Source organism: Mustela lutreola, chromosome 4, assembly GCF_030435805.1.
Source record: "Mustela lutreola isolate mMusLut2 chromosome 4, mMusLut2.pri, whole genome shotgun sequence".
NCBI lineage: Eukaryota > Metazoa > Chordata > Mammalia > Carnivora > Mustelidae > Mustela > Mustela lutreola.
Window position 1 is genome coordinate 125,672,035 of NC_081293.1, and position 18,257 is coordinate 125,690,291.

At 39.4% G+C, this 18,257-nt stretch overlaps 1 protein-coding gene across 2 annotated transcripts in view; it reads left to right on the forward strand.

Moving 5' to 3' along the window:
- GRM3 (glutamate metabotropic receptor 3) overlaps positions 1–18,257 on the forward strand; it is a 222,522-nt gene that overhangs the window by 128,571 nt on the left and 75,694 nt on the right. For both annotated transcript variants that reach the window (XM_059170989.1, XM_059170990.1), the window contains exon 3: positions 16,502–17,357. In XM_059170989.1, the coding sequence (XP_059026972.1) occupies positions 16,502–17,357 (856 nt within the window). The remainder of the gene's footprint in view (positions 1–16,501; positions 17,358–18,257) is intronic.

The following is an 18,257-nucleotide window of genomic DNA, read 5'->3' on the forward strand; positions in this document are numbered from 1 at the left end:
TCACCATAAAGTCACAAATGCTGATATAGGTTCTGTCTCCATAGTGTAAATAAGGAAACCAAAAGTATCACACTATAATGAAAAGGATATCAATTCTGGCACCAGAAAGACTTGGGTTTTATTTCCAACTCCATCATTTACTAGCTCACCTGTAAAAATAAGCAAAATAGCATTTATCTTGACAAGTTGTTTAGAGGATAAATTGAGAATATCTGTGGGAAATGCCTCACCAAAACACTAAAAGATTCAATAAATGGTGACTATTATGTTCCCACAATGAAAGGAAGTCAGTGGAAGAGCCATACCTAAAAACAACTCCCCGGCTCTCCCCATGGCCAAATCACTGTTGGAACCCCATGTATTTCAGCATCAAGTCAATCCATATATATCCCCTTCTGTGTGTCCTACGCTTCAACAAAGGTAGAAAGACCACTAAAGTAAGAGAGAACACAGCCTTGGCCTCAAGGAACTTAAGATCTGACTCCAGGTACAATACCTCTATGAAATAACAATAACTATAATTTAGAATGGTTCATGTGGCTCACAAGGTCAGAAACGACATTTAGAAAGGCTTTGAGGAAGACTGATAGAATGACAGCTCCACTGAAGAAAAGTTATGCAGGCTGCATTATGAAAGAGATGCGAGAGGCCAATTAGAATATTGGTGGCAAATGTTTGTGTGCCAGAGAAAAAGGCCCTGACACAAGTAATGGGGTGAGCTGGAGAGGAAGTACAGAGAAAGCTTCATTACCTCCTAAAAGGACACCACTTGGTGTCCTGAATACTCAGGATCTGGCTAGACCACACACTGGTCCCATCCAAAGTAAGCTAGAAGGAAGAGCCATATATGTATACATACTAGATTCCAGACAACCTTCCGAGGGATCCTTCCCCATAGGGCCTTGCTTTCAGCTAGGCAGGGTGAATGAAAAGAGGTCCTAGAGGGCTCTTAGCTATATACCTAAGAATTAAAGTGTATTACATATTTGAAACAAACCTTTTAATAAGAATTTTAAAACAAATAGTTGAAGGCAATCCAAAGTGATACATTTCTAATGGTGAACTGAAAGCACTCTAGTACATTAAGGAAGAAAACATTTTAGGAGAGTGGCTTTTTCAAGGTACCCCCACACTTACCTACTGATCCTGGACTGGAATCTCATCAGTGACCCTGGTGTCTGGTAACTGTGGTGACAGTGTGTAGCTGTCCACAAAGATTCATTCACATCAGTCAACACTGCAATCTATTTTTAACTACTTCTGACTCCCTGAATATTTATTGGAAAGTATATTTGCTTGAACTGAGCAGAGGGAGAAAAGGGGGTGAAGCTGTAGTAGAAATGTACGATCACGAATCCACCACAGCTAAAAACTTCTATTGTCTAATTGTAGTACCCAGTCCCAAACTAATGCACAGTTTTCTGTCACAAAATTGCCTGGTGAGAGAAAGAACTTTAGAGAATGATAATAATCTCCCCATGTGAGCCTAGATTATTTTATTGGTGGGATTGCTTCAGGAGATGCTTTCTCTCCAGCTTCCTCTTCTTTCATTATCTCCTCACTAACGGAAAAGAACTCTCCAGAAGTCAGGAGAGGAGATGCCTCCTGCTGAACTAGCTCATACAACAGGCATTGTTTGCAGGGAGTAAAAACTGCCTGAAAGGGGAAATTCTTAATGATTTGCTGAGTTAAGCTGTATCACCATGGATGAAGACCTTAATAATTGTTTTCCCAACATTCTTATTAAGGAGTGCAAACTACTCTGTGGTTGTCCTTTTTATGAAACAACAGTATTGATTTCTTAACTGGATAATCAATGAAAGCTAGCATCAAAAATCCTTCTTTATTAGCAAACATACATGGGGTCTATTCGGCCCCTCTGGTGAATCAGTTTCTTTTCAAAGCATTTTTAAGATGCTGCTGCTCTTCTCTGTAAGCCTGCAGTTCACCCACTTTGAGGGAAAACCGTATTTATTCAAGAGGAGGATCAGACTGGCTGCCTTTAGCAGGCCGTTGTCTATATGGTACTCATTTTGAAGCACTGTTTATGTTTGTGCCTTTTTAAATAGACTGTGTAGTTAGAGCTTCTCAATTCTCCATTCAAAAACATCCCTTGAATCCTTCCAAAAAATGTTCCTCACTCCTTTTCAGAGGCTGTATCATTTTTTGTCTTTTTGCCAACCTAGAGCACATTTTAACTGAAATGACAGGTATAAATTGACCCAGTAGTGTCTCTGAGGGTTAAAGTGACCTCACAACAAATGGGGACATGAGTTAGATGGCATCTACAAGGTGAGCTCAGAGAAAGGATGGAAGAGAGTATTGAGAGCGTTTCACTTCCTCTTTCTCATGCCTGGGATAGTCAGGTGCTTTAACAGAATTTTTAGCAATACCCACATCCTAGGACCTCTCTTACCATGGGAGAGGGTCATTGTAACATTCTTGTTTATCATGACATGGATTTGGACATGCCATGCATTGCTCACATCATGTCTCTGACAAGAATAATTCCTTAGACTAAATCCCTTGCAGTAAGTTTCACAGATTTTATCCAAATGGGGCGAGGGGGACAGCACATCAAGACACACTCTATTTTTCCTCCACCCACGTCCACAGTGTGAACGTGGCCCACCACAGATCAGTTTGTCTGAAGCATTCCTCTCCCTCAAGGCTTCCCTCCTTTACATTTAAATGCTTTGGGAAGAGTCACACATGAATTGCTGGTTTTATTATAATAGCATTAGAAAAACAGTCGAAGGACTTGGAGATACAAGAGCTTTCATGCAGTTAGCTATGTCCAAGTATCAGACAGACAGTTGGATGGAAAAATTTATACTTATTCCACAGATAAATAAGGTGAATCAAGAGCAGAGTTTCTCGGCATTGGCACTATTGGGCCGGAGCTGCCCGTGCTTTGGGGGAAGGTTACAGCATCACTGGCCTCCACCCACTAGACTGGATCCCAGCAGTACCCCAAGTTGTGAAGTTGTGACATCCAAAAATGTGTCCATGCCTTGCCAAATCACAAAGTTATGGCCCTTCCCCACTGGCAATCACTGACCTAGAACAAGGAGCATTTAGGGCCAACGTAAGGGAGATGTCCTAGAAATGAAAGAGCAGGGGATATAAGGAAGTGAGTCTTCTGTCATTGGAGTTACTCATGCAAAACACCCATTTTTGAGGAGAATGAAGCAACATACTGGTATGTGAACTATATGGCATTTAAGGGCATTTCTTCATTTTTATAATTACATGATGCACAAGCAAAATGCTCTACTATTGGGATATAAGGGATTACAAAGGGAAGTAGACCTAAACCTTGAAGCAAAATAAATAACAGGCTCTTTTCTGTCAGGATCACTTTGAAGAAGCCCAGCCAGTTATTATTTCACTTGATTATGGTAGTACTTTTATGAACTCAGTGAATCGAGCATCTCAATTACCTACATATTCAACTAGGACTCTCATAAAATCGTTTTTATCAGAAAATAAGCATCTATTAAGCATTTACATTTCAGGAGTATCAAGAACACTGTTGTGTAGAGTCTGGCTAATGTGGAGAAGAGAGAATATAAAATAAAATTTAAAAATAAACATCTTACCGGCCCCTGAGGCCTGGATAAGCAAATTAGGAAATATCAAATCCATACATAAAAGAGGGACCAGAAAAGGACCCGAGTATCACTTGACATCGTAAGCCCTAGGAGACTAGAGAGAATAACAGAATGAACAGGAAGGAATGGACGTGAGCAGGAAAAAGACATTCAGATCAGTGTAAACAGAAAGCCTGTTTCTGAAGTCTCCTTGGAAAGTCACTTTCTCATAGTCTCTGAGATACCATCTGCCCATTCTTTCATGAAATAGAGAACACAGCATTTCTTCCACCTGGAATGTAATGTTCTTTAGCTCTCTGCAGGCCTTGCCAAACCCTACCTACCTTCAGTTCTCAGTTCCAACCCTACCCTTCTTGAGAAACCTATCCCAAGTTCCCACTACATAAACACCCCCCTGTTACTATCTTATTAAGTATAATTGTTTATTTGCATATCTTTTCTTCCACCAAACTATAAGCCACCTGAGTTTAGGAAACACATCCTTTAGCCTTTGTACCAAGGGCACTTAGGACCAGGCTGAAAATAAACTTTTTTTTTTTAATGAACAGGATGTTAATGTCCATCTACATGTCCAAAAGATTGAAAATCCCTAAACAAATCTTGGATTGGTGGGTCACAGCTATGACCCACCTATTCTAGATCAGTCTAGATGTTCATAAGTTCAAAATAAGCATTTTCTGACAGCTGAAAACCTGGGTTTGATGCAAAAGAAAGATGATGCAGCAAAGTGAGCATGTGGGACAAAGGTCTTCTTCCACTCTCCCTTCCTCCATTGCCCACACATGTGCCACAAAAGATGCCTTGATTTGAGAGCACCTCTAGGGGATCTACTTCACTTGTCCTTAGAAGCTGGGCACTCAGGGACACTCCAGATATAGTAAGGACTGCATCCCTAGTCCAATCTAGTTCTATACAGTCTCTCCGCGCACAGAGTCATCGGAGCGCCACATACTATGTGCTCCGCTAATGCAAAAGAGAAGGAAACATAACCCTATCCTCAAGAAAAGCAGAGTGACAACTTTAGAGATCCACTGAGGAATCCATCTTTAGTGTGTCTTTCACCACAAAAGGAAAGATGAGAGTTTCATTAGTAAGCTTAATATTGCAGCTATAGTGATCATAGCACAAATATGCTACAACTACACATTTTTATCATGCCTTTCTTGAAAAATTTCAGCTCACTGATTTAAAACTCTACATGTGGACTGATGAGGATTTATTTAAGCCTTCATTCCTCGTTTCTCATGTCTAAGATGGAGATATTAATAGCACTCTCTTACCGGCTTATCGTAGGAATTAAATGAATGAGAAAATACATAAAACCCACAAAAAATAGTGCTTCACACATAATGAGCATTTAACATTTTATATTTTAGTACATATTATTATTGATGGTATAATAATCTGTTAGGTTTTTTGTTTTTAACTTTTAACAGCTCCAGTCCAAGAGAAAGAATTCTTAGGGGAACTGAGGGTCATAAAGGTCAGGTACCAAGTTAAAGTTTTACCACTCTGCAAGTACTGGAATCAACATTAGGATCCCCATAGCCTGCTGCCTCCCACACTCCTATCCTGATCATTCACATACACAGCCTAAGCTTCAGAAAACTCCAACTCAAAAGTCATCTCAGATAGCATCTTTTTATTTATTTCCTTTCTAGACGTTTCATTCTAAAGCAATCTCACAGAACTGATTGTTTTGAAACCTCCCCTCATTGCTCCTGCTTCCTCTCCTCCAAGAAAAGGACAACACTGTTCAAGGACTTTTTCATAGGGAAGGAGGCAATAGCAGTTTTAAAATGTTTTTAACACTGTGACATCATAGAAATTTTTCACCAGAGGTAATTATCTAAGATGTACTGTTTTTTCCCTTAGCTTTAGGGTTAATTTAGTCCCTAATTAATTCCCCTTCTGTTATGTGTTTATTTGGAAACTACTCTTGTGAGAAACAAGTGCCATCAGGACCAACATCCACTGGGCAACAGAATGGCCCATGGCTGAGAACCAGCTTGTATTGTGGCCACATGTCTATGAGGGAGGTCATAGGATGACAAGCAAGGAATGCAGACATTTCTGATGTACAGCAGGTGTTTTATACTATTAGATGAAGAACTAAACTAATTGAAATAGTACTCCTTTAGCTAAACCTGAGATATGATTTTGCTTTAACAATACAAAATTCTCTTTTCAAATACCATTAAACATGTGCCTTTTAAATGGATCAATATACATAAAGCTCAGTATTTCAATATGGAAGGAGCCAACACTTAGCAGTTTATAATAATGAAATTTTATTGATTTAATGTAGTAGAAGTGCTTTTACTGGTCTATGAAAAATGCAGGTGAAAATGTACGGAGCATTTTTCTAATTAATGGACTTTGGAAATCTAAGAATAGTGTTCCAAAAACACTTGCAGTTTAACTCTAAGCAAACGCTGATACTCCAGGCAGTCTATCAGTAGGACTTTGGACACTAAAATTGTGGTGTTGCTATTTTCGACATCACCACCTGGTATATAACGGAAATCCCTCTGTTACCAGTGACAAAGTCTTGATTCTTGCCAGCTCTGACTTTACCTTCCAATAGAGGGAACCGGCAACAGGGGAGAATACAATAGAAGCAACACTTTCAAAAATTATATTCCAAATATAGAACAGATTTCCTTGCCAAGTGGTCAGAATGGCAAAGCATCTTGCAACATTTGCCATCACTTAATAGGGTTGAATGTGTAGGGCATGCATCCCAGGGACGAGTTGGTTTCTCCCAGGCACCATGCCTCCAGCTTGGGTAGCTGCCATCAGGTTCACAGTGAGGCCTCACAGAACACAAACTGGGCAATTAAGCTTTCTCAATGTGGAAAACAGATGTGACTGAACACATAATCTACAATGTGTTCTGAATTTTTCTACAGAAAAGTAACTTTCCATAGAAGTGAAAACTGTATGTTTGTATTAAGCACAGACTACCTATGCTCACACAGTAGTTGTAAGGAATATCACTGAGAACCAGATTTAAAGAAACGCAACAATAAACAGAGGTTGATGGCATCCAGCAAATTTCAACTTCTAGGACGGCTATTTAACTGACTCTCAATTTTCATTTCCACGTTCAAGAAAATCTTAATGTTCACTTTTCTGAGATGCTTCCAGGGATTTTAAAGTTCTTCAGCCTTTCTATACTGTTCAACAACCAATATTTTTTATGACCTGCTTCCTTCCAAAAAAAATTCAAGTGACCCGTAATGACATGAACAGGATAACAAAGGGGACATAAGTATTTGAGTAACTACTACCAATCAAATAAAACAATTTTAAGTGGACTCAAACTTTTCTTTACACCTCCAATCTTGATATTCCTAGTATGAATTTATTCATCATTACTGGGATTACATGAACTCACAGCCAAGGCTGGAATGCATGTTTTGTCCTTTTCATCATCCTTCCCTGACTCTTTCTTTTCAAGTTGGATATCATCCACTATGGCCTTTTTAAAACACAACTTCAATCAAGCCATTCCCTTAATTAAGAATTTTAATAGCTTTTTATCTTTTAAAGAATAAAGTCCAAAATCTTTAGCATAGCATATAAAACACATAGCAGTCTAGCCACAGTCCCTCTATTCTTCTTTACCCTCTACTAAATCTTGCAGAGCACTGGTTGCCCCAACAATACTGAATTAAACTATTAAAACAAATACTTCTCGGTGTCCAAATTCTTCCTTCTGCCTTAAAACTTCCTTTCCTCGTTCTCTAGCAAAGTTCCACTGACCCTTCAAGATCAAGGCTAAATGTCTCCTCTCTACAGGAGTCAGCCATGACTTACATGAGTATCATCATGAGTTGCTCCTTCACCTGTCTTTTGTTTAAGTTTGTATACATGTACCTCAAAATCTTAAACCTTGATAATGTTTCCTTGTCTCATACCAGACTATAATTTCTTGGAAGACAGTAGGAGTACATTACTCATCATAGAAAGCTAAATTTTAGAATACTGCCTGGTACCATTGGCACTGATCAAAGTTTGCTGGATGAATGACTTTAGGGTAAGAAATTATCAGCATCTCTATCACTTTTTGAGCCCTTACTAAGTGGCAGCGAGTGAGTTAAGTACTTCATATGTGTTATCACTACATCCTCACGTAACTTTTCAAGTGAAGGACTACTATTATTTCCTTTCTACAGGTGGTAAAACTGAAGCTCAGTAGTTAAAATAATTTGCCTAAGTTCATGCAGCTAGTGAGGAAAGGAACTGGAGTTCCAAATGCTGGCTTGTTTGATTCCAACCCTGTGCACTGAACCACTACACTATTTGCTTTCATCCCTTACAGCTCTGTTGAAGGAACACAGAAACCATGGATAACACAGTTCTATTTGCTACACATAATATGGCATAGAATCTTCCACCCTAAATTATTGCCCCAGGGCCTCAGAAGTAAATACTGACCTTTTTTTAAAATTAGGCGATAGCCCTCAGCTACCCCTCAAGCATATCAACAACTTTTGGCCTTTGGTTAAAAACCACAAGAGTAGAAATGTCTTTCTTATTGGTAAGGCCATATTTGTCATATTGTGATACAAGTAACTTCCAGGTTACAGAAAATATACTTTAGTGCAACTTGTGCTTCTATTAGATCCTTATCAGGCATTGTCAAAAATCAATACCCAAGGTATTAAAGGACATGCTTCTAACAGGTCTGTTGCTGTCAGGTCTTCCTGGGAACCACATTTTTGCAAGGGTAGCTGGCAAACATCAATATACTGTGGACCAGATCTGACACAGACCTTTTGATCCCACTGTCAATGCCTAGAGCCCAAATGAATTTGATTCCATGACTGCTCTTGAAAATAAACTCACGGAGGGAAAAGGGAGCAAAAATCAGATGCAGATGATTCTGTGAGCAAATGCCTTCTGGTTCTTTTTTTGAGTACTTCCCAAGTCAGAGTGGAAACAAAGTTATTGCTGAGATAGTGCCTTGTTAGTAAGGGCAGAAGATAGACACCTGCCCAATGCAGAGTGCCACTGTCTAGGTTGCAAACCACAGGTGCTGAGTGCAGTGATTTCAGGAGGTTAGATATCAGGTTAAAAATCAGGTTAGCTTCAAGCCATTTCTGTAAGTTTTTTGCCATGAATAAGGAATCCTTTGTCTGGACTGTCTATACAGAATCATAGGGATTGAGTCATGCTGTTGAATGGGAAAGGCAATATGAACCTTTGCCTAGTGTGGCCACAGCATGTAAGAGGTAGTGACTTTTGCAGATTATACTGAGTAAACTGGCATTTGCTACACTCTATTATGTGATTTCCTAAATCCAGATTAATCTCTGGCCTTCAGACATGGGCTGCAGTCAACTGTTTCCATACAAAATGTTCCCAGATGTGCTACAGGTAGTGTGGTCCAAAAAAAAAAAAAAAAAAAGACTAATCCTTTCCATAACAACAATATGATTGGCATCCTTTATGGGCAGATAACTCATGTGATGTGAACAGCTTGAATTCCTCAGGCAGTTTCTCAACTCTACACCACCTCCAGTTGCAGTTTAAAATACAAGCCAATCCGGGATTTTGTACTTAACAGTGCAACTTTATCCTTTGGAATAGAGGGGTCACTAAGGTCTCTTACCATCACAACTTTTAGAACCTGCTTTATGTAATAACATGTGTTATGAGGTAGCAGATGGTTCAAAGTGCAGCACTCACTGTTTCTCTTCCAGACTTATATATAATCATGTAATTAAAAGAATGAAACAAAGCTTTCAGCACTGCACATGTGATAAAACAATTAAAGTTATAGACTTATTCTTAGAAAACAGACCCAAAGAGATAGATGAATAGCAAAGGATACAAAGGCAAACCCATGGAGTCTACTATTGAATCTCCTCTCAGGACAGCCATAAGGCATTATTTTTCAAATGTATATACTTCAGCGCCGTAGACCGCACTTCTCTGGGAAAGTAAGCATTTGATACCTCTCACCATCTGGAACTCTTAGGTAAGTACAGATCCACATAAAAATCAGTCATTGTCATTCCTTTTAATATATTAGCACAGCCTCAGAAGCCAATGACAATGAAAGTGCTGAAAAGCATCCTTGTGAATGGGCAATCTTTTGAGTAGGTAATCTGTTTCTACCAGATTCTAAATCTGTACACCCCTTTTCATCTTCTGTTGAAAAAAAAAAAACCTGGCATTGTGCCATCACAGAAGGCAGAAAGCTTGTGTTTCAAATGGGTACATCATGGATATCCTAAGTGGGAAAGGTGACCACAGGACTGATGGGCGGGTTCACATGAGCCTGAAGTTTCCTCTTCATATTCCCTTTTCACAACCTCAAAGAAAAGACTACCTGAGCTCTTCCCCATAATTCATACTTTTTCATTCTCATGACCGGAACATCGTTGAAATGAAGCATGACACCTGGAATCCTAAAAAGAGTCCCTCTGACTAGCTAAAAAAATGTTAGAAGTAAAACTTCCAAATAAATTTGTCTTTAACTCAAAATTCCCAACATAAGGACGGTTTCAATGATTACAGTAGTATCCATCCACAATCAGCTGATTATTGGAAAAGTAAAGCTTTAAACATCCCAAGAAAGAAGTAGCAACTATAAGGACAGCTCTGGGGTTTGGCTGCTTATGTATCTTGTACAGGAAGCACTTGTCTCTAGAAAAACCTTACCTTACCAGCAGACCTTACTATCAGTTCATTTGTTGAAGCCTGCCTTAGATATACATTTACAGGATTCCTACTTTGGTGTATGATGTTCAAGAACTAAGGTTTCATGGATAAGGCTCTTAGTTTGCTTCCCTTAGAATGAAAAGACAGTTTTCTAGCCCAAAAGGAATTGGTTCAGTGGCCCAATCCAGTTGATATCATATTGACTTCCTTTTGTATACTCCTAGTTAGTGACACAGAGATAATTTGAAGAAATCAGTTTTTATAGTATGAAAACCTTTGCTTCAGATTCCTAAATGTCTAAGCCAACTCCATGTCTAATGTGTCATCTCATTTTAGTGGAATGAACATAATTAGTGAAAGATCCACATTGCAGAGCAAATCATTTATCAATAGTGTTTGAGAGTATCTTTACATTGCCTGCTGGTAGCCAGCTATTTTTTTCCCACAGAAATCTATGCTTGTAATAGAAAAGATTACATGGGAGAGAAGCAAACTACTAACTCATTCATCAGTTCATTCATTTAACAAACATTATGGAGCACCTCTCTATTGTGCAAGACACCGAGGAAACAGAAATTAACTTTACACATCCCCTGTCCTTAAGAATTCTCATTCCAGTAGAGGAATTAGCAATTAGAAATCACTATTATACTTTGATATGTGCCATGAAGAAAATACATAATGGAGGACAAGAGTTTCAGATAACAGGCACCAACTCAGCTTGAGGTGAGGCATAAAGAAAGGTTTCCCAGAGACGGGGTCCTTGAATGGATTCGCCGAGCAGACAAGTGGTAAAGGTCGTTTTAAGCAGAATGAACATTATGTGAAAAAGAATGTAGATTTGAGAACATCATTTGCAGTAAACTTTATGCACAGACCCAGAACATAACACATTGAGGAAACTACATGGAACCGACCTCCTCCGGAAGGGACAAGAATGGGAAAACAGTGTCAGATGTTCAACAACAGTGTCAGATGTTCAACAACATGCAACAATGGTTTTTTTGGACAACTACTGCAGGTAATGCCAATCCTAAATAACTCCAGCTTGCACCTACAAAAATGAGAATAATACAAGAAATCTTCATTTTAGACCATATCATCTGCAATGTGCATAATAGTATGTGGCCAGGACTAGCATCCCAGGATCCTAAATGTTTCTCCTTTAGCCAACAGGATCAATAATATATTTATCACTTAACAGGTTACAATGAAAACCTGGCAATGGCTAGTCCTACATAAATTCAAACCAGCCAGAAAATGAATACTCCAAGGTGTGCAAACACTGAATATCAAACTCTAATACACACCACATAGGGGAAAGAGTTCCATTAAATCTGTGTGCAGCCTCTCCAGCCCCTGAAAATAACAGGCTTTGCCATAAGGTCATTGTATTTCTCACATAAATCATGAAGCCGAACATGATCATGATATTTATAGCTTGAAGCTTTCAACTTCACAGTTAAAATTTCCCAGTGGATTCTCAGACAACTGCTGTTATCTCTGAAGATGGTCAATCAGAAAGCAAATGCTCACATAGCCACAGGAAAATATAGGCTGAAAAATGAAAAAAAAAATATATATATATATACTTTTGATAACAAGGACTGATTACTCATGGCCCTCAAATCAAGGAGTTTATGCCACCAGAAATTTTTAAATAGACAAACATGTTATAACTTGAAATATATATCTGCCATAGTGTAGTGAGAAGATTCACATATGACAGAGGTGCAGGGCTTGGATTGAGAACGGACTGAGTCTGGGAAGGTGACCGTAGTGACAAATCCTATGGGCTCTTTAGTAAGATCCAGAGAAACTCTGCTTCTCAGTTTCTTAATCTGTACCACAGGCTAATGGTAGTATCTGCTGCATAGATTGTTATGAGAGTTAAGCTAGATAATACATCTATAACAACTAGAATGCTAGCTTGTACCAAAATATGAGGACTATTAAAAATATGAAAGATCTTTAAAAGGCTTCCAAATAGGGCAGTCCACAAATAGTAATTCTGAAAATAGGGACTATGGGATAGTTCATCCCTGTACACTCTTGAGGAATTGTGAACTGGTATCTAAAAAGGGGGTAAACCCCTCAAAAATCCATCTTTGACTTTAGCTCCCCGTGGATTTCTGGTGCTGAACTGCAACTTAGCATTTGTAACCTCATTTTCCCCCAAGTTTTCTTCTTCTTTGTTCACTTTTGTCACTTTAACTTGAATCCAGAAATTTACATCTCTTTCTATGTCATATCATCTTATTGCCAGAGAGAGTCTAGTGCTTTGGGAGAAATCAAGAAATTGGGTCTCATCTTAGCTCTTCTGTTTATTGGCTGTATAAATTCTGGAAAGTCACTTCACCCTGTGAGCTTCAGCTTCCTCACCTATAAAACAAAAGGCTTAGATCATCTTCATGGTTCCTTCCAGTTCTAAAATGTAAAGATCTTGTAGCTTACTTACATTTTTTTGCCCAAAGTCTGATAAAAATTTAACCTGACTTGACCACCTCACACAGACTTTATTTCAAACTACTGTCTTAGAATATATTCAACTTTCTCATCCAGTTCCTATCACATTCTCTTTTCCACAAGAGTCCTAGTAATGTCACTGATGCCTTATGGAAGTCACAGTCCTCCAGGGCTACACTTTTTCCCTAAATTGTTCAACTAATGCTGAGATGTTCTCTAGTGAAATCCATTCTTTATGAATTGGTGCTGTGTCTTTCTAAGCTCTTGCATGACCTCTAATCAAAAATCAAAACAAAATAAAACAAACAAACAAAAAAACACTCTACAGAGTTATCAAAATATATCCTGCTAACTGATTTATTCACTCTTTATTTTTTCTGAATTTTCCCTTCCTCCTTCCTTTTTAACCTTCTGACAGTCCTCCCATTATTGATTTCTCAAAGATTACTGATGGTGATTCCACAGATTCATCTACTATTTCTTCCTGAACTCAGAACTGGAAGCAAACTCAAATAACATGATTATGGGTTTCTGTTTGGTCTTCTCTCCCACACTGATGTGAGATAACATCTTCATATAATTGTATTACCATCTCCAGGTTAGGACACATTCTCACTGGAGAGATAGAGGATGACAGAGGGACAGAACAAGGTCTTTTCTTTCACATTCTAGGACCACCTTCCCCAGCCAATGATTCTCCCTTCTCACCAAGTCTTTTGCTGAAGCATAATTTAAACACAAAACAGAAAAAACAATCACTTAGTTCCATTTTCACATTTTGTGTTTTAGTCCCACTACTTCTCCTGGGTTAATTCCCATCTTTTACGCTATCTATGGGGATGCCCGAGGACCCAGCACACCTCTAGCACCCATCCCTTGTCACTAGTACTGTTACCAATCAAATGCCCCCATACAGGCTAACCCAGTGGTTCTTTGAAGGTCTTGTCTTTTCTGGGTTTTTTTTTTTTGCAATGATTGTATATGGTTGGAGTTATTTTTAAGTCTTTCTATTTCTCTTAACCTATGTTCCTTTTTAGAGTCTCTGGCCATGAGAAGTGTACCTCTACTTTTAAATCATTTTTTTGCTAAAGCACATGTAACTTGATTCTGGTTTTCCTTCCTCCACTCCTGCTAATAATATAACTGAATAACTTTCTCTCAAAATTTCACATTACATCCCCATCCTACAATGGTTCTTCTTTTACTTTTAAAATGATGTCCAGTGTAGGAGTTCCCCTTATTCCTTCATGCTTTCTCAGAGAAACCATATGGCCAGTAAAGTAAGTCAGGAATGCCTCAGATGCCCAGTTTTGAGACAAATGAGATAGGAAACATCCAGTTGACAACTGTCTGGATTTTCCCCAATCCTACTTTCAAGTTTTTATGTCAGTAAGAAAACACCTACTAACAACAGACAATCCAAGCCTCAACATCACTTGTGTTCTTCTCTCCTATCCTCCCCACCTGGATGTCTTTCTGTGATTCACCCTTCAGATTCATAGTCACATGATATGAATAATTATAATAATTGTAATGATCACAGTTTTATTCTAGCCCACCATCCTCCCCAACGTGCTACACCTCATTGTGGCCCTTCCCAGTGCAGGGAATCTTTTCCACATCCATTATTCTATGCATGGTTCCTTCTATTGTACAGCCTACCTTGTCTGAAAATTGTTTTCAGACTTCCTGGAGAGGTAGACATGAAGCCACAGGATCTTATCAGTCAACAGACAAGAACTCTTTTCTTAAGCAACTTCTCATTACTTGTACCCCTCTGGGAGAAGAAAGTTTTGGCAGCTTAGGATCTTTCACTTGGCTCCTAGCTGCCAGAAAATAATATCTCTGGGCATTTTTCAAGTCCTTTTATTCCTGCCTCCCTGAGGGGTTAAGGTCATGAAGAATGTAACTTGAAGATGAGAATAAACTATAGCATTAAGAGAAGACAGTTTCTCCAGTGCCACCCAGAAACACCATTACCAAGCCAAGCCTTTGTATGAGCTGGGCTCTCTCTTCTTGTACATAAATCCAAAGGAAGCCAGATCATCAGTCTAGAAGTAATGACAGTACTTGCTTATTCCCACATCTATCAGGCTAAGTAAACAAGCGATACTCCTATGTTCAGATGAAACAGTGTAGGCCATTGTGTTCAGGGTCTGTGCTACTGATGAAAGAAGAAATAAATGGCATAAAGCCTTCAGCTACCCAGCTACCCAGCCACTTACCTCTGAGCCCCCAAATTCATCCATATCATAGGATATTTAAAAAATTCAAGAAAGATTTAGGTCTTAAATTTGCTTTGTTTTACATGGCAAGTGCCATATTTTCTACCTGTTCTCTATGTAGTTAAGGAAGATGTACCAGGATTTGAAAAGATACAGAAAACATTTTTGATAACTCTGGGCTATCAAGTGTTGGTTTTAATAGCAGGACAGATCTTCAGGAACATGCTGTGTGACTGTGTATGAACTTGGCTGCTGGTTTCCTTTGCCAGATGAAATGATGATTAATCGGGACTCAGGTGTCAGTTGTTTTATGTTACTTGTGCTCTTTGCTAACAGCTGCCTTTTTCAAGCTGTGCTTCCTACATGTCAAATGTAAACCTGAAACCACAATTTCTAGAAGGAAAATTTCAAAGTACTCATAGAGTATATCAGAATACTCAGTGTTGTTTCTGATTAAAGTACAATTAGAATATTATATAACTTAGCTGAAGTCAGTAAAGAGATAGAAGGGTTTGGAGCACGCAAAGTATTCAAGATAAAATAAAACAAAATTATTAGGTATACATACAATGTTTGTAAATATTTTAAGATAATATTTATGCAAATATTCAATGCATAAAATGCTCTTTGATATGCTAGTATCACTTTCCTTTTTTATTATGCAAAAAATAAAAATAGTTAAATATTACCGGTAGGTGAATTATAACAAATTTAAATTCTTTATTTAAAGCTTTAAAATTTTGAAGTAGGTGGTTCTTTCTTGATAAGGTCTTTAGTATTTCCTATTTGCTTTTTAATTAAAAATGCCATAAAAATTGCATTTTTATGCTTTCTTTTCACACAGCCCAAACAGAAACAACAATTCAAAAGGAAAAAGAAAGCAAAGAAAATGTTGGCCAATCTTTTTAGAAGTTGAGAAAAGCATATGCCCAAAATTTGGAGTGGACCAAAACGAATTTTTTTTCTTACCCTAGATAATAAATGTCTAATTTGGACTGTCCATGTGGCATAAGGTTCCCAAATTAAACTCTTTCAGAGATTGCCTTTTTTAGCAAAAGAGGGGGAAGTGAGAATCAGACAACACCCAGGCTCTCTATACAACCACAGCCAAGTTTTCTAAAAACCAGTTTGGCCAATCCCCTGTAGTTCATTGCCTGACTGGGCTATATAGCAAGACTCCAGAAACTTAAAAGAACCACACAGAAGACACCTGAACAGGGCTCATCATAACCTGGGGACTAGCCTAAAGTCTGGGAGAAAGGGAGGACTGCCCTTCTCATTTCTCTCCTAATGCCCTTTCCCAAAGCATAAACTACCTGCTTGAAACCTGCTCCCTGATAACCAAAACACAGTATCCAGGGAAGTATCTGGTGATGTGCTAAGAAAACTTCAGTGATCTAGAGGTGAAAAGGAAGCTGGGTCAACAGTCTGGTATTACTCATTTTTCATGTCCATTTACCTCCAGGTTTCTAAAACAAGTTCTTCTCCCTTCCTCCCCTCCCCCACGCCCCACCCACTCAGGTGGCAAACTTGCTGAGGCTCTTCCAGATCCCTCAGATAAGCTACGCGTCTACCAGCGCCAAACTCAGTGACAAGTCGCGCTATGATTACTTTGCCAGGACCGTGCCCCCTGACTTCTACCAGGCCAAAGCCATGGCCGAGATCTTGCGTTTCTTCAACTGGACCTATGTGTCCACAGTAGCCTCGGAGGGTGACTACGGGGAGACAGGGATCGAGGCCTTCGAGCAGGAAGCCCGCCAGCGCAACATCTGCATCGCCACAGCGGAGAAGGTGGGTCGCTCCAACATCCGCAAGTCCTACGACAGCGTGATCCGCGAGCTGCTGCAGAAGCCCAATGCACGCGTCGTCGTGCTCTTCATGCGCAGCGATGACTCGCGTGAACTCATTGCCGCCGCCAGCCGCGCCAATGCCTCATTCACCTGGGTGGCCAGCGACGGCTGGGGAGCACAGGAGAGCATCGTCAAGGGCAGCGAGCATGTGGCCTACGGTGCCATCACGCTGGAGCTGGCCTCACACCCCGTCCGCCAGTTCGACCGCTACTTCCAGAGCCTCAACCCCTACAACAACCACCGGAACCCCTGGTTCCGGGACTTCTGGGAGCAGAAGTTCCAGTGCAGCCTCCAGAACAAGCGGAACCACCGGCGCATGTGCGACAAGCACCTGGCCATCGACAACAGCAACTACGAGCAAGAATCCAAGATCATGTTTGTGGTGAACGCTGTGTACGCCATGGCTCATGCCCTACACAAAATGCAGCGCACCCTCTGTCCCAACACCACCAAGCTTTGCGACGCTATGAAGATTCTGGACGGGAAGAAGTTGTACAAGGACTATTTGCTGAAAATCAACTTCACAGGTAAGTGAGGAGCCTTTACTCATCTTCTGTGGGGTAAACAGGTGGTATCAAATAGGAATCAAATACTCTGTCCCTGACCCAGAAATCTTTGTTTCGGGGCCACAAAAAGGGTTCAGACTGTTAAATATTTCAAGATGCAATATGATGGCCATGATGTTCTTACTTATTTTTGAGTGAATATCTTCGCTGATACACTACATGAAATTGAAAGGCTCCCTAGACTAGGGTGATCTGTGGTAGCTGCCTGTATGTGGGCCACGCTACATTTGCTCTCTTTCTTGTTAGCTATGGGGTATGACATGTGTGATATGGGCATTTAATCTTCTTTAGCAGAACTGGCAACTCTCTAAGGAACATGAACTTCCAAGCCTTCCTTGTGGGTGATTTGAGCAAAAGAATCTCATAACTTTCACAGTGGATGAGAGAAAAAAAGTCGCTGTTTTCACAGAGCTTAATTAGGGGCAAAAAAGGGAAAAATACTCAGACCATGGTGATTTCCAGGCATTTTAGTTTAATTATATACAGAAACATTTCCATGTCAACATTAAGAATTGTAGATTTTCTCAAATGATGTGATGAAATGAAACTTTTTCTGGGGGCCTGAGTATAAACAAATTAAAGGCTGATGGAAGTCATTCCAATAGAATAGTGAATAGGCAAAGGTGTATTTGAAGTGGCTTTTGTTTTCTCTTCATTTGATTCTAAATATGGTAAAGCATTTCTAAAGATAGCATTGCATTTCAGTGCATTAGTAGCATAAAAAGCACAACATTTTTAGGTTTGCATTCTCTAAGAAGGCACATGTGATACATTAAAGTGCTGGTTCGGAGGACTTTAGCTTTACCCCCAAATCATTAATGGTAAGTAATATTATAGAGCACAAAAAAACTTGATGCCAGA